Source organism: Geotrypetes seraphini, chromosome 11, assembly GCF_902459505.1.
Source record: "Geotrypetes seraphini chromosome 11, aGeoSer1.1, whole genome shotgun sequence".
Classification (NCBI taxonomy): Eukaryota; Metazoa; Chordata; class Amphibia; order Gymnophiona; family Dermophiidae; genus Geotrypetes; species Geotrypetes seraphini.
Genome location: NC_047094.1, coordinates 112,854,646 through 112,872,717, shown reverse-complemented (window position 1 = coordinate 112,872,717; position 18,072 = coordinate 112,854,646). Strand labels below are relative to the sequence as shown.

The window sequence follows — 18,072 nt, the reverse complement described above, 5'->3', positions numbered from 1 at the left end:
AGAGGAGACATGATAGAAACCTTCAAGATCATGAAGGGTATAGAAAAAATAGACAGGGACAGATTTTTCAAATTAAGGGGATCAATAAGTACAAGGGGGCACTCAGACAAATTGAAAGGGGAGAGGTTTAGAACAAATGCCAGGAAGTTCTTTTTTACACAGAGGGTGGTGGATACATGGAACGTGCTACCAGAGGATGTGATAAACAGGAGCACGCTACAGGGGTTCAAAGAAGCTTTGGATAGGTACTTGGAAGACAAAGGGATTGAGGGGTACAGATAAGAGTAAAGGTAGATTATAGGGATGGGATTAGAGGTAAGTTACAAAATTAATCAGAGACCACTGTTCAGGCACTAGGCTTGATGGGCCGCCGCGGGAGCGGACCACTGAGCAAGATGGACCTCTGGTCTGACTCAGCGGGGGCAACTTCTTATGTTCTTATAAATAATGGCCGTCATTAAGCAAGTGTCCATTGGTGTGGATGAAGGATATCCTTCAAACAGTGAGTGCAAGTTATGTAAATAAGTCATAAGCCCTTGTTCAAATTCCATGCCCCATTAAGGGGTCCTTTTACAAAGGCGGGGTAGTGGTTTAACGTGCGGAATACTGCGTGTTAAACCGCCTGCCGCGCTAGTACCTAACGCCTCCATTGACGAGGCATTAGGATTTTAGGCTGCCATGGGGGTTAGCACGTGATGAAATGTCCGACACGCTAACCCCTGTAGCATGCCTTGATAAAATGAGCTCTAAGTGTGGAGTGGATGGAGACGTACATAGATGGATCAGAAACTGGTTGGCGGGTAGGAAACAGGGTAGGGGTGAAGGGCCACTACTTGGACTGGATGGGGGTCACGAGTGGTGTTCCGCAGGGCTCAGTGCTCGGGCCGCTGCTATTTAATATATTCATAAATGATCTAGAAACAGGCACGAAGTGTGAGATAATAAAATTTGCGGACGATACAAAACTATTTAGTGGAGCTGGGACTAAAGAGGAATGTGAAGAATTGCAAAGGGACTTGAACAAATTGGGGGAATGGGCGGCGAGATGGCAGATGAAGTTCAACGTTGAGAAATGTAAAGTATTGCATGTTGGAAACAGAAACCCGAGGTACAACTATACGATGGGAGGGATATTATTGAATGAGAGCAACCAAGAAAGGGACTTGGGGGTAATGGTGGACATGACAATGAAGCCGACGGCACAGTGCGTAACAGCCGCTAAGAAAGCAAATAGAATGCTAGGCATAATCAAGAAGGGTATTACAACAAGGACAAAAGAAGTTATCCTGCCATTGTATCGGGCGATGGTGCGCCCGCATCTGGAATACTGCGTCCAATATTGGTCTCCGTACCTTAGGAAGGATATGGCGTTACTCGAGAGGGTTCAGAGGAGAGCGACACGTTTGATAAAAGGGATGGAAAACCTCTCATACGCTGAGAGATTGGAGAAACTGGGTCTCTTTTCCCTGGAGAAGAGGAGACTTAGAGGGGATATGATAGAGACCTATAAGATCATGAAGGGCATAGAGAGAGTAGAGAAGGACAGATTCTTCAAACTTTCAAAAAATAAAAGAACAAGAGGACACTTGGAAAAGTTGAAAGGGGACAGATTTAAAACGAATGCTAGGAAGTTCTTCTTTACCCAACGAGTGGTGGACACCTGGAATGCGCTTCCAGAGGGCGTAATAGGGCAGAGTACAGTACAGGGGTTTAAGAAAGGATTGGACAATTTCCTGCTGGAAAAGGGGATAGAGGGGTATAAATAGAGGATTACTGCACAGGTCCTGGACCTGTTGGGCCGCCGCGTGAACGGACTGCTGGGCATGATGGACCTCAGGTCTGACCCAGCAGAGGCATTGCTTATGTTCTTATGTGTAAAGAGCTCAGCCGATCAAAAAAAATAATAATAATAATTAATCACCTTCAGAATATTTAGTTCCTGACCCAACCATGTAAAGAACTTTTCTTTTTATTTTTTTTCTAGCCAAACAAGTTGGTCCATTTTCCAGGAGTTTCCACATAATTAAACACAATTAGAGCCATTAAATTCTTTTTGTCTGTGACAACTTTATTACTAACAGGTAAACCGCAAGAAGGAGGTCTTAACTCAAAAAGCTTTCGATTGTACACTAATCCGTCTCTAACCTCTGGCTGACACTTCCAGCAGATAAATCCAGCACAATAGAAGTCTAATTTAACAAATGCACTTAATTAATACTTTCTTCCTTGTGGCAAAGTAATTATTTGTTCACATAGTTAGAAGGTACTTTGGCAGGAGTTTCTGAAACTCTGATTGGTTTAAATAGCATTATATCTGAATCTAAAATACAGGCTTTTTCTATAGTGTCTTGACATTTTGGATGTCAGAGTAATTGCTGCATAGGTAAATAGAACCTTAGATAACAAGCAGTCTTCACTCAGTACACGCCTCTCGGTAATAAACTCGTCCCTTTGCTGACGGGCTACAAGTCTGAACAATTTATCTGTGAGACAGGCTTTTGGAACTCGTGCAACGATGAAGTTTTTAGCGAGATTGACTCAACCTGGTCTTTTGCCAAGATTCTCCTTCTCCCTGCCACCCTTTAAAATTCCATCTAAGAACTAAGACTGTATGATAAGTGTGTGGGAGAAAACCGTCGCTGAATGTCTGCCATTCCTCTACGTTGTAGCAAGAGCATCTTTAAAGGTCACGCGCTGTGCTTTGGTAGTCTAGACTGCATTCAGTACTCCCTTCCCTGTCAACAGTGGAATTTTTCCCTTGGTTTTGAAGCATTTAATGTCAGTCTTGAGGTAGAATGCAAAGGGTCCTGATTCCTGTTGGGGGCTAGATCTGGGGCTCAGATGCGAAGTGCTATGCACCTCCATGTGTAAGTCTCCTGGTTCAACTCCCAGACTAGGACCTCTGTTTCTGGGATGGGCCAAGACTGGGAGTGCTGCAGAGATAGTATTCAATCTCATAGGGGAATAAAGAAGCAGTAAATCTCTTGTGGAGTAACACCTAGATGGTCAGTTAAGGTCTCTCAGTTGGCAGGTTCTAAAGGTATGTAGGTTACATGAGCTCCAGCCCAAGATAGTCACCAAATTGATCCAACTAAAACATTGTATATAGTGAAAGGGCATAAAAATTAGAGGAAAAATACCCAAGTAGTGCAAAGTAAGGCTCATGATATAGTCACCAGCCTGACTCCTGATGGAGCTGGAAGAAATAAGAACAGGATTGAGTAGGAAATAAATCGGTCTTCACTGACTAGGAATTATCTGCCCTCCATCTTACCTTAGTCTAATCTTTGCAGTAACAGTTGTCAACTAGGGGCCATGCAACATTGCAAGAGTTCCTTCTGGCGTGCTAGAATCATAGGCCTCTAGGTGGTGCCAGTACATGAGAACTGACTCTCTTCAGCAGTGAATCCCAACCTTGGTCAACTCAAGGAGTAGTGGGCTCAAGTCGGGAATCAGACACAGTTCCTTCAGCATGACAATGGCCCAGCACGATAATTGAGCTAGAGCTACCAGTCAGGTCTAAAACCAAGCCCAGGTTTTCAGGATAAATTTAAAGGTGCTGATGTTCAACCAGCCTGTATCAGGTCAAGCTGACTAAACAGCTTTGCCCAGTTAACCTTCGGATTGAATATCTCGATAAAGCTAATTTTAAACTTGACTACCTTTTATTTATTTTTTGTTAATTAGATCTGCTTGTGAAAAGAACCTCTTGCCAGAGGATTCTAAGATTAAGCTATTAGAATTTCCATTTCTTACTGTGGTGATGAGACGTAGCCTGGTAAATCATTTACAAGTGTATTCTGTAACAGGGCACATAAGTAGACGTCATAAAAGCAAGAAAACATATATGACAGCAGAACATGGGTGGGGCTCCCACTTACGTATTTTAACGTGTAGTTATGCTTGTTCCTGCCAGCAGAGCAAACAATAACTGTTCCCTGTGCAATTTGCCCACCACAGCGCCCCCTCCCCATCCTTCTGTCCATCATCTCTCCTCAATTTACCCTTCCATCCATCTGTTTCCCCTTCCTGGGTTACCTTCGGCTTCAATCTGTTCCCTCTTGTTGCTTCTTGCAATCTGTAGCAGTAAAGGCAAAAGAAGACGAAACACGTGGAGGTCCATATTGCTCAGGCGTGTGCTGTTGGCTCTGCAGGAATTGGTGTCGGAGGGGGCAGAGGAGCAGCAGAGACAATAGCGTGCGCCTGAGCACTGCATCCCCCACCCGTGTTTCATCTTGTTTTGCCGTACCAACTGCAGATCCGAAGCAGAGAGTGGCAGCGGGAGGGAGGTAGGGCCGGTGGTTGGGAAATGAGCAGGAGCAATTTGGAAGCCGGGAAAAGCACAAGCAGACCCAATGTGATTGCACTCTTAGACAACTGCGGCCTGCATCACTCACACAGCCCTTGGAACGGCCCTACCTGCCATATTTACTCAACCAGTTATGTCAGGTCTCTGGCTGGTGTAACTGCAGGTTACACAAGAATTCTGTAATGGAATCTTGGCGCCTAGATGATAATATCGAATAAGATCCTACCACATATTGATGGGGTGACAAAATGCAGGTACCCAGTTGTAGAATTGCCCTCACTGGGGGCCCCGAGGACACACATTGCAATATCGGCATCTGGTTGCCCAGATTCCATTGTAGGACACTAGCATAGCACAGTATTGGCCTGCCTTAAGTTTCCACACGCGCGGTTACACCAACCATAGACCTGAGATACTTGCAGGTGCATAATCAAGAATCAAGTCTGGATAACCATCCCAGAAACACCTAACTCTGTACTAAAGCTCATATATCGTAGCTCATGTATTCTAACACCATTATTACCAGTCTTGGCCCACTATAGAAGCTCATAAATTGTAACGCATGTATTCAAGTTTCAAGTTTAATAGTTTTTTTTTATTAATCGCTTAATCATACTTCTAAGCGATGAACAGTTTAAAAATTACATTTGATGGGTAACAATACAATAAACGACAATATTTAAAAAACAACATGGGATTAAAATCAAATTTTAACATAATCATAACATTGGGTAAGGGGGAATGAAATACAAATCAATAAAGTAAAGAAGAAACATTAAGGGGAAAATACAGAAGGTAAACAAAATAACAATAGAATATAATAAGATAAAATTTATTAGGGTATAGGATATTAAAATTAGTTTTCAAAGGCATCCTTGAAGAGAAATGTTTTTAAATTACTTTTAAAATTTCCAAGTTCCTGTTCTTCCCTTAAAAGCATTGGAAGGGAAGTCTGTGGTGCAGTAACCGAAAAAATAAATTGCCGTCTTGTATTAATAACTTTCAATGAAGGAATAGTCCATAAGTTCTGTTCATTAGATCTCAAAACTCTATTTGAGGAGTATGGAATTAATAATTTAAAAAGAAATGCTGGAGTCTTATTACAAAGGGTTTTGAAAGTCAGTAAACAAAGCTTATACGTAATTCGATGAATAACTGGAAGCCAGTGTGCATTTTTAAGAAGTGGTGTTACGTGGTCAAACTTTCTGGATTTGGTTATAAGCTTAATTGAGGCATTTTGAATGATTTGAAGGCGCTTTATTTCGTTCAGTGCAATTCCTTTGAAGAGAGAATTCCAATAGTCGATTTTAGAAATCACCAAAGAGTGAATAAGAATATTAAGTGATTTTGAACATAGAAATTTGGAAATAGATCGAATTTTACGTAATCTGTAAAAGGTAGTTTTAATAATATTACTGATATGATCATGAAAATTCAGTTTATTAACAAAAATCACCCCTAAGATTTTTAAGTTATTAACTAATTGCAGGGGGACGTTTTTTATAGAAATTGGAGTAATAAGAGGAAACTATCTTTCCATGGAAAAAGCATAACATTAGTTTTTTTAATGTTAAGCGCCAATCTGTTTGTATCCAGCCAGTGATAAATTTGGTCAAGTTTTCCATTAATCGCTAAGATTTCAGATGTATCATTGGTGTTTAATGGATGTAATAGCTGGATATCATCAGCATAGGCAAAAACTTGGAAACCTACAGATTGGCATAAAGTCATTAGAGGAGCAAGAAAGATATTGAATAGTAAGGGGGAAAGAATAGATCTTTGGGGGACCCCATATGTGGTCTGTGAGGATTTAGAAGTTGATTTGTTGAAAAAAAAAAAAAAAAAAAACATTACTGAAGCTCATGTATCATAACATTCTTGTTCAGTCCCACTCTATTCCTGGACTAGTAGGTTATTTTCCCATACTTGCCAGAGCTTGTAGGAAGCCTCATTACACAGAGTCTTGAGCCCCTCCCCTCTTACCTTTGGACTGCCTGCCCCCCACCCCACCCCCCAGGAATCCAGTTTCTTTCCTACAAGCCAGAACTCAATGAATATTCACGAGAGAGATTTGCTTGCACTGTCTCTACCTATATGTAAATATCTCTCGTGAATATTCATTGAGGATATTCTGAAAACCTTGACTGGCTGGAATGCCCCTAGAACCAGGTTTTGGAACCACTGAGCAAAGCGATTTTGCTTGATGAACATTTGTGAAAATTTTCAAAGAGTTTTATTTATGTATACTATTCAATATATTCATCCATCTTTCCAAAATGCTCAAGACAGAGGACAAAAGTAAATATTAATACTCAAAAAGCAGTCATATGATACAAAAGCAAAATAGAGAATATAATGATTTTTTTTTAAAAAGAACAATCAAATGTTTGTGCTAATGTTTATAAATAAAAAAACAGGGATTAATAGAAAAAAACCCAATTATCTCATAGTTATTTTCCATATGAAAAAATAAATGTTGCTTTCTTTCCTTCTTTTTTTGGGAGGTGGGAGGGGAAGGATGCTCAAACACGATGAATAGATTTATATATATATATATATATATATATATATATATATATATATATATATATTTATTTTATTTTTATTTTTTTTCTTTGCAGCCATAATGAGTCATCCATATGGTCAAAACCACAGCCATTCTTATTTAATTAGAGAGAACTACACCAAGAATGCGTAATAATTAGGTTAGTGTTCTGTACACCCGGCATGTCAACAAATTCTGCCACAGACGTTGATTGAAATCCCCTCAGTCAGCCCTTAGAAAAGTGCACTCCGCGGCCCTCCTAGACTAATTCATTTCTGACCACACTGTGTGGGAATGGACTCCCCAGAATGCTGCAGAAAATTAAGTGAAGTCCACATAAGTCTGTAGTCTAATCCGTGATTGTACCTTCCCTATGCGAAAACCACCCACATACTTTCAAGAAAAAGCTGGGTCGATATCCCTGTTCTGGGATGATCATTGACAAAGGGAAGCAAACAGGCAAATAATTTAATAGTGAAGAAAGAAACAATGAAGGTAATCTCCTGTTTTTCCAAAAATTGACTGGTTTCAAGAAAATCCCTGTATACCACCTTTTGCATATAGCAGCAAAGCAATTTACAATATCGGAATAATTGCAAATTGGGAGAAATCTAAGGGAATGAGGAAGAAAAGGGTAAGGTAAAATCACAAATCAGAAGAGCTCTTGAAAGCTCTATAAAGTGGGAAGAAATGGGAGAGCCGTCATTGGAAACTATCACCATAGACTGTAGGCTTGTCCAAGCGACCAGGTTTTCAATTCAACTGGATCTTAGGGAGACTGGAACAGAATTCCAAAGTGTAGGTGCAAAATAATAAAACATGAAGCAGCTTGGGATTTCCAAGTACATTTTGGAAGGGGGAGAAATCGCTAACTCACAAAGCTGAGAAGAATGAAGGCAAAGATCCATTACACTGCACTGTCTCGAATGTTGACGTGCTTCATCCTATGTCTGACCATGCCGGGTTTTATCATCCAATGTTCTGCCACACTCTATCACACTGTTCGCCATCCTTGTCCGACTATACTTTGTCGGCCCTGCTATAGTCTAATCTAATCTAATCTTCTATTTGTGCGTCACTCATACCTATACAGGCTCAAGGTGACTTTAAAGAGAGGCGAGAGGGGAAAGGAGGGATAGGGACGAGGGGAGGGAGGAGGAGAAGTAAGAGGGGGAGAGAGGAAGGGGAAAGGTAAGAATGGGGGGAAGGGAGATTAGGAGAAGAGGAGAAGATACAGGATATTTAGTGTCGAACAGATGAGTTTGCTATGTTTGGTTATACATGCTTGTCTAACGCATTTTTGCTAGTCATGTCATACTATGTTAGCCATGTTTTATACATGGCTAACATAGTGTTTATCATGCCAAGTTTGTACATGGCTAACATAGCTATGTTTATCGTGCCTTGTTTTGCTGACCTATGCTTGCCATGCTATATTTTGTCATATTATATTTTTACCATGCTTTGTAAACTTTGTTTTGCCATCTTTGTCAGACTTGCCCCGAGATACATTAGATAGATTGTGAGCCCGCAGGGACAATCTAATCTAATCTAATCTAATCTTCAGTTTATATACCGGGTCATCTCCTAAAGGAGCTCGACTCGCTTCTCAAATGATTAAGAGCAGAGTATATCATAAAGTATAAACCTAAAGAATGAAAATGCTATTAATGCATCATTTCCAGGAAAACACCGATAGTTAAGGCTGAGGTATAAAACTGAATGGAACAGATCACTCAGATGAAAAGAAAATGATTTCTCTCTTTAAAGCTCAGAGTTTTGGCTATTGGTGCAACATTTTATTTAAAATTTCCTTGCAAATGCATAGTGCAATTGCAAGGAAAAGAATATATTTTCTGGGATTCAATTCAATTGGAAAGTTTCTTAAATATGAAAGAGCAACATAAGATCTAAATATCTGATTTATTTTGAGGAGAAATAAGGAAACGCCTAATGTTTAGAAGAGGTTTTTTTTTTTTCTCCCTTTTTAGATTTATTTTGGTTAATTATAAAGTTTATATTCTTTCCTAGGTCAGGGGAATTACTGTTCTTGTTTACCTGTATTAAAATTTTGTTTTTAAAGTAGTTAGCCCTCCCTTAACGTGGGCTAGATGGAAGTAGTTTATGATGTAAAGATTTTTTCGTTATTGATCTTATTGGATTGTAAAATTCCATTCCTAAATTGTTCTGGATGTAGAACTGCTGTAAAAAAATTACAAATAAAAATAATACATAAATAAAACTGAATGGAAAACTGAAAGAATGAAATATGCTATTAATGCGGCACTTCAGTAGGTAAGCCTTTAAGATGTGTGAACAGCCAAGTTTTTAGGTCTTTTCGAAATGCTTGAGTACTTTAATAAATTCATGTAAACCATTCTGAGCTTCCCTGGGAGAATGGGATAGAAAATTGAATAAACAAATAATGTGAAAAGCTTCAGCCTCTGATAACCAGAGCTGATACTGTGACATCATAATGCCTCATTCCACCAATGCCTAAGAGCCAACCTCATCAGTGATGTCACAATGGCTTGATTGTTCTGTACTGGGCTCACGTTTACTACATTTTGATTTCTAGCACCCTGTGATTGGAGGTTCAAACCCACACTGCTCCTTGTGACCTTGGACAAGTTACTTTTAAACTCCATTGCCCCAGGTACATTAGATAGATTGTGATTCCACTGGGACAGACAGGGAAAAATGTTTAAGGACCTGAATAAATTCATGCAAACCGTTCTGAGCTCCTCTGGGAGAATGGTATAGAAAATTGAATACATAAATAGTGTGAAAAGCTTCAGCCTCTGATAACTAGCTTAGAGTTCTAGTGGTTGGGGTTTCTTGTATTGATTGGCAGTAGGGGGAGTTTTTCCAGTGCTCGTCTTAAAAGGGTAATGGAGAGAGGCTTCCTTGGCTGGATTTCTTAGCCTAGCGATCGGAGTGCTACAGGTTAATTTTACAGTTTTCTTGCTTGCGGTTTTTTCTGATCCTTTATCAACCTGGGACCCCCGATGAAGGTGTGTTAACTGAAACACGGACCGTGTCGGGTCCCTAGCTTTGTTTTTAAGCTGGTATTATTAACCACACTCAATTATTTTATATAAATAAATTTAGCCTACATCGTTGTACGTGTTCCTGCAGTTTTCCTTGTTTTGGGTTTCGCATCCTTCACTGCAGACTTCGTTGGTTTTTCCCCTTGTTTTTTTAAAGCTACAGCCTCAGCATCCTGAGGGTTGTGGGTTCAAATCCCAGCTGTTCCTTGTGACCCTGGGCAGGTCACTTCGTCCCCTATTGCCCCAAGTATAGTAGATGGATTGGGAGCCTACTGAGACAAACAGGAAAAAATGCTTGAGGACCTGAATAAATTAGTGTAAACCGTTCTGATCTCCTCTGGGAGAACGGTATAGAAAAATGAATAAATAAAATAAAGGTCTGTCAGAGAGTTTGGGTGTAGAGTGGTACAAGATAATAGAGGCTTGAGACAAAATTCCACCCCAAACAATCAGGATCATCTCAACAACATCCCTCCCAGAGCAACTGTTTGAAAACTGCTTACCCTTCCTGCTGATAAAAGTACCTGTTTTTGAGTTGGGGGGATTGCCAGGACTTATTGTTTTCCTTTGACGGCAGCCTGCCCAGAACCTGCTTCTCTAGGCGAATGCCTAGTTCTTCATAATGGTTGGGCCCAACCCTGTTTGGATGGTTTGTAAAGGGAGATGTGAAAATCAGGATTAGACTTTTGAACCTGATAGGAAGCCTGTGATGATCAGCTGGGCGATGTATTGTAAGGTCTCTCTATTTGAGGGTCACTCGGAGGCTGATGCTCAAAGTCAAACGTGGGTGCTGGAAAACACCCAAAACTTCCCAACGCTCAAAATTCATAGCATGCAAATAATATGCATGCTTTTTTGCATTGAGCCTTGGGAAGTTAAGGGGAGAGGATTGCGCTCAGGTGCATGCGCAGAAGAGTGTTGCAGTAAGTACAGCTCTTACGCGCAATCCCAGGCAAACCAGGAAGTGAAGCACGCAACAGCATCGTTCTACCCCTTAAAATAGAAGCTTTTCAAACATTTTTCACTTGAAAGGCTTGTATTTGCGAGCAGACAACAGGCACCGACATATGCTTTCACGGTCGGGTTTGCTCAGACTCGCACACTTCCATCTCTCACTACCAGTACTTAGGGGCTGCTCCCAAATAATGAAACCGGCAGATTTTGAAGAAAGAATTGTGGAATATCTTTTCTTCAAACATCCTAATGCCTGCTCTGAGCTGGTGGTGTTTTCCCTCCGTAAAGGCAGCCTTGTTTTGTGCATTGTTCTCTGAGCATTAAGAAATGGCCTCATTAACATCCATTTGACTACATTTGCATGCTATTTGTATTCATCTTTGGCACGTACGTTATTTCCCATGCTGAGCCCTCGGAGCATTCTGCCCTCACTAACACAGGCATTAGTCCGGCACTAAAGGCCAAATTCTTATAACGGTGCTGTAAGTTAGGCGGTGTTAGTTGTCCTAATGCTGCCTAACTTAATTGCTTTAATTGGTTCAATTGGTACAGTAATTGACTGCGCTGATTAAAAACCAATTAAATTGCCATTAAGGCACCTCCAAAACCAGTGTAAAAGTATCAAACACAGGAGAAATCACCTTCTCACACCGAAGAAACAGGGAAAAAAAAAGCCAGTGAAGGCGACCTCTGGGTGCTGCAATGCTTTACTCAGTCCAATAGAGACTCTACACGTATGTGTTTCGGCCAAAGTGGCCTGCATCAGGAGTCTTAACATAAGTTTGGAACTTAATCAACCCTCTATTGTCCTGAAGTTGGGACAGACTTAATAAGACATGGCTCTGAGAAAGGCCCAAAAAATGTCACGACATGTGTCATCTTTCGTCATGACATATTTTTAGTGTCTGTCAGAGCCACATCATTTAAGTTTGTCCCAACTTCAGGACAATAGAGGGTTGACTAAGTTCCAAACTTCTGTTAAGACTCCTGATGCAGGCCGCTTTGGCCGAAACACGTGTAGAGTCGCTATTGGACTGAATATAGCATTGTAGCACTCAGAGGTCAGCTCCACTGCCTCCAAAACCGGTACCATTCTCCCATCTAAGGAGGTGCCCAAGGCCACTATGGATATGATTAACTCTGGAAGTGGCGTTAGGCGCCTTCTTAGACGTGATTCTCATGAAAGGTAGGCGCCGTAAATGTAGGCCTTTAAAAACCCTGGCCTACATTTTCAGCTCCTGCATTTCACATAGGCACGATTCTGCAAACAGCGCCTTTTCATGATAGACGTGTAAATGGCGCCATGTTCAGAGGTGTTGCCTGATAATGGCACTGTTGGCAGAATCTGACCCTAATTGCCTCTAGTGCCCTCATTTGGTTTTGAGCATCAGCCCACCAGAGCATGTGCTGGAACTCCCAGGGAGATTTATTAAGAAAGTTGATTACTGACATATGGGTGGGGGGGGGGGGGGCGGGGACGGGTTCTCCAGCAAGTCTGTTACCAGAAGTATCTTTCATTACCTGTACAAGCTGTTTCAAGAAAAATCAAAGTAATAGCAGAGAACTTCACACATTGCTAAAGAGTTTTTACTTTGCACTTTATTTGATACACCATCTATCAGTTTTCAAAATGACTAAGCAGGTCACAGATTAAAAGATAAGCCACCAGGAATGACTTGTAAACAATCTCTGTTGATTTGCCAGGCATGTTATGTGACTCGTTTAAATCTTGCCAGGCGTTGGAAGCATTCTGCTACACCTTCTGTATGTACCTGGATAATAGAAGTATGGTATATACACGAGATGGAGCGTCTTGTAGCACTTCATAAACACACATACTCCAAATGGGATGCTATCTGGGCCCCCTTCTTGCCAGCCAATGGTCCATTATGTTACTTTTTACACATGAAAATTGTAACCTTCTTTATATTGTTTTCTCGTGCACAGTCACCCATGATTCTAGGTTTGGGTGGAATATGGGTGGGAGTCTTCTTGATTATATAGAAACCCTTTTCTAAAAATTGGAAGTATGCTATAAGATTCTGATAGCCTTTGTTAACTTGAGGGTTTTCTGGCATTTGGCAGACTTCTATACTGATGGGAGCACCCATTCGTTTTGCCCAGTACATGCATATTCATTGTGGAGTTCCAAGCACAGTTTTGAGAAGCCTTGAAGCGCATTTCTCTGGAGGAATCTGCAACTTTTTTTTTTTTTTTTGCAATCTGACGTGTATATTTCAGTTCACCGGTAACATTTTTGGTTGGCTCAGATGCAACAGAGAAGAGCCAACGGGGTCTTGAAAACTGTAACAGCATTGAAATTACATATAGGCCACATGATATGGCTTTCAGTAAACATTCATAGGGGTAGTTTTCAAGGGAATGAAGTGGAAGCCTAGACAAATACGTAAACAAATCAAAGTCTAATTCAGAGTATGCATATATCAGCCTGGTTTGAGTTCAGTTGATTTTTTATTTTTTTTTTTAGGGGGGGAGGAGATCGTTCAGATTCACTGGGGAAATCTATTAACTTCTTCTATGAGCAGATTTGGGCAATAATTTGAGTAAGATGTATAAAATGGATTTGGATTTTCAAAGAGGACACATTTAATTGACAAATTCCAAAATAAGTTTGTATACTCTCTATTGGACTTCTCCCTAAAGCTTTGTCATGCAAATTTGATAGACGTTTGAAATGTTTTCCGGATTCTCAAAGTTGTTCACACTTAACTGCTTGAATTCTTTACACATCCTCTGTTCTGAAATGCCATATTGCTTACGCTCAAACTTATGATTATTGTAAAATATTAAATATGAAAATGCGATTCCACCACTAGTATTACTGAGTCTGCAGCAGCTCTGAACACTGGGAAACAGGAAGGAAGGCATTTCATTTTAATGAGTGCCTTTCTTAAAACCTGGGTTCCACAAGTCGTAAACCTTGGAGTCGAGTTCAGGCAAGAGCTGAACAGAGGACTCTTGACTTCCTTTATGAACCGAGTATGATTTCATCTAAAGTAAACATTCATGAATCAACATGGTTGCCACCCCAGAGGACAAAGCTGTGATTCTGCATCTTTTCCATCAACTTTCTCAGGATTTTCATATTCTTTGCTGCTTTGTTGTTTTTGTTTTTTGTTTTTTTTAGTTGCTTGGGAAGTATGAGATGGAGTGCTTAGGTCATATCGCTACTTTGGCTTGCTCTTGGGGTTTTGCTATTGATGGAGAGAGAATTTGTTTAGAGTTAGTATATGGGACTGAATGTGGTTGGTCGAAACAAAAAAAAAAAGATGACAGCAGACGGGGAGAAAGAGAGAGAGCTAAGCAGTATGGCAATATCAAGTAATGGTGAATATAGTCAGACCTGTAAATTCATAGGTTTCAAGAAATCAAACGGGGTAGCTGATCCACAAGATACAAAGAAAAACAGTAGATCAGATTAGAGGTCCAAAACTCTGATGCAAAATGTATCATCACATAAAATCATAAATACAACAGTTGCAAGGGAGAGGCGATAACCTATTGTCAATAGGTGATATCTGTTGATTGACACCTTTTGGGTTTTATAGCCCCTGAGGCATCCCTTATGAGGGCGAAACATAGGGCTGTGTCAGGCTTTTTGGCCCCCTTTTATCAAGCCGCTTTAGGGTTTTTTATCGCCGGCCACTGCGGTAAAAGCTCCAACGCTGATGTTCTTATGAGCATCGGAGCTTTTACCGCAGCGGCCGGCAATAAAAAAACTCCTAATGCAGCTTGATAAAAGGCGGCCTTAAATTATTTATGGAATTAGGATTTTATGTGGCGAATAAACTTTGCAATGGAGTTTTGGACCTCTGTTCTGATCTACAGTTTTTATTTTTATTTTTTTTTTTAACTCATAGGTTTCATACATTGAAATGCTACAATCCAAGAAAGATTGAAAGGCAGGCACTACCATTTAGACACCCAAAGGACGTGTGGTGAGATCCTGTTATGTAATGGAATCTGGAGTGGCCAGATTCCATTCTAGATTACAAGTGTAACCTGGTATCTGAACATCTTACATTTAGGCAGCCACAGCTACACCACCCATGAATGCGGCAGACTGTGTGTAACTGGCAGCATGTGAAGTGGGCGTCCCACCCCTTGCCTGCCCAGGCTCCTCCCCCGTGCATGCCCCCTTTCAATCACATCCTATGCCGCATACCCTTACAAAATAAATTTTAGATACCTGCTAACACTCCAGAAAACTCTTTAGTTGAGTTAATTTTGGATCTTAAGAAAGACTTGGAAATATTTATAGCAGGAAGAGTTCAGATTGGTTGTACAGCCCTTAGCAGTCCAATGTGGATCGTTGTAATGTGATTTATTTGGGCTGCTCTAAGATTACAAAATCTATAAAATGCCTCTATTCATTTGATTTGTTCTCTGAATAAATTAGATAGAGTGACACACTGGTATATAAAAGCCAGAATCTATTATGAACTGTTCTACTTAATATTTAAAATTGTTCAGGGAATTGTACCGCCTTACGTGTATAGATTAATTAACTTCTCAAATTCTACCTGTCAAAATTAGTATTCCCATCATGGAAGGATATGAAATATAAGAGTTTTTCTCTATCATTTTCTTATCAGACAACAAAAATGTGGAAAACATTACCAATAGAAGGTATATTGTCTAATGAACAATTAGCGAATTGTGATGTTTTTAGAAAATTTGTTGTTGAGAAAATACAGTATATAATCTTTGTTTAATGGTGATGAAAGATGATTTGTGCCTGACTAGGATTATTTTACACTTCTCCCTTGGTATTCGCGGGGGTTAGCTGCAGATCCGGACTGCGAAGTGTGAAAAATTGCAAATAACTTCTCGGCTGGCTCTGACCCACCCCTGCCTCCCTCCTGTGTCCCCGGAACCTCTCGAGACTGCAACAGGAACTCATGGCAGCCATTTTGATGACGGCTCTGCATGGGGCAGGAGCATAGGAATATCGCTCCTGCCCCGCTTCACCGCCGGGGAGGCTTGAACGGCTTTAAAATAGCCAAAAAATAAAAATAGGTTGTTTGAAGAAAAAAAAATAAATAAAATTGCGAATAACCGAATCTGCAGATACTGAAACTGCAGATTCAGAGGGAGAAACGTAGTACTGTTCAGAGCTTAAGTCAGATGTGCTTCTTTGTAAGCTCTCTGGCTTCTTTTTATGGAATTTACCTTGAACTTAACCGTAAAGGCAGAATATAAGAAACATGTACTGTAATGGTAGTACTCCGTAAATCTATAGGTGCAAGGAGTGCATCAATGTAGGGGCCCTAGTAAAAAAAAAAATTGCCCTTATACCCTCAAATTCTATAAAAGGCGTTAAAAAAGTATACAAGCAATTTGACTGAATAATGAGCCAATGAGCGCCAATAATTGTCGCCGCTCATTGGAATTTATTACAGTTTACACATGGAAATTTTGCACACGGTTCTCAAAGGGGACCTGGCCATGGGAGGGTCAAAGCTGGATCAGGGCATTCCAACTTTTTTTATGAAGGTGGTTATGGAGCAAGGGGGGGGGATTGTCACCTAATTTAGGCACATGGATTTATTTATTTCAAAACATTTTTATTGAAGGAACAAAAGAAAATACATTCAGATAATATATAAAGATATTCCTTACAAATAAATTCACATATTTAAAAATTCCATTCCATATAATACATATTATCAAATAATATTATTCCTTCAGTCGTTTTATATTATAAACCTTAATCCCTCATTATCACCTCCCTCTCTCCCCTTCCCTTCTCCCTCCCCCTCCTCCCTCCTTCCAACCCATTTCATCCCCCTCCCCTCCATCCCATTTCCTCTTCCCCCTCCCCGGATGAAAGGTGACCAAAAAAAAAAAACAAACCAAGATCTGGAATGCAATTCAAACTACCATGTAATTTCATTGAGAATTAAACTTCTTGCTTTAGGTGAAAGTTTTTGAATATAGGGATGCCAAGCATGTTTCTGTTGGTGGCTGTGGCGTAGTAAGGACCGCCATCTTAGTGAGAGCTATAAGGGGTGGGTTCTATAAACGGCGCCTAGAAAAATGGCGCTGGCCGTGCGGCGTTTATAGAATTGCAGCTAGCGACACCTACGTAAAAACGTAGGCGCCTGAAATATAGGCGAGGATTTTAAAGGCCTACATTTCAGGCGCCTACGTTTTTGGAAAATCGTGCTTGGCAGCGCCTAAATCACGCTCCGCCCATAGAAATGCCCATTTGGACATTAGGTGCCCATAAGCGCTATGCGATAGGTGCCTATCATCCATTTACATTTTTTTTTTCCTAATTGAGGCTATTGAGGATATTTTACCAATTAAACCCCCCCTTTTACAAAACTGTTGTGTGGTTTTTAGCACCAGTTGCGGGCGGTAACAGCTCCGATGCGCATAGGAATGCTGTATCCAGTGCTAAAAAAAAACGAGCTATAGTGTTATAAAAGGGGTAAGTTATGTTCCCTTTATAGAATCAGCCCCTAAGTGGTGTATAAATCCTAAAATAAATAAATAACTTGGTGTGGTCTTTTCATTACAATTGAAAACTCTCAAGAAAAAAAAAAAAGATTCAAATGTCTTCATTCTGCAGCCATTTTTCTATTTTCAACAGGATACCACGACATCTGTGAGGGTGGGCCTGATGATGGAAGAAATGATCTTCAACCTTGCAGACACACATCTGTTCTTTAATGACCTGGAGGTATGTTGCTGCGTATTTTGCCACGTGATCACCTGCGTCTGGCTTTGGAAACTCAAGAAGTGTTTCAGGCCCTGCAAACAGCATTTGTTGCTGAATACAAGAAGCCATTACCAGTGAGCAGAGGTTCATACAAAACATGCCATCTGTAGTAGATCTCGCCTAGTTCCCTGCTCTGGTAATGCCTTTTGTAAGTAAAACTATTACCTATGTTGGGTAATCTAATAAAGACAACAGACTGTCTTCCTTTCTAAACCACACTTTTAATTGCATTAGTAAGTTCAATTAGCTGATACCCTCAGGGTTCAGATCTGCAGGGAAAGGTTTACATTCACCATTTCCCATAGAGTCTAGGGGCCAGATTCTCAAAACTTAAGGTTGCCTTTAGCGCGGTCGCTAAACCGGTTTCGCGGTGCATGTATCTGAGCGGCAGATTATCAAAACGGTGGTCTTTTCCGAGTTTCCCAGCAGTCTCAGATTCTGCTGTGCAAAAATAGACTCATCAATA

At 40.5% G+C, this 18,072-nt stretch overlaps 1 protein-coding gene across 5 annotated transcripts in view; it reads left to right on the top strand.

The window, feature by feature from the left end:
• Positions 1-18,072, top strand: part of EYA2 (EYA transcriptional coactivator and phosphatase 2) — a 261,571-nt gene that overhangs the window by 189,705 nt on the left and 53,794 nt on the right. For all 5 annotated transcript variants that reach the window (XM_033915077.1, XM_033915079.1, XM_033915075.1 and 2 more), the window contains one exon: positions 17,478-17,567. In XM_033915077.1, coding sequence (XP_033770968.1) covers positions 17,478-17,567 — 90 coding nt within the window. The remainder of the gene's footprint in view (positions 1-17,477; positions 17,568-18,072) is intronic.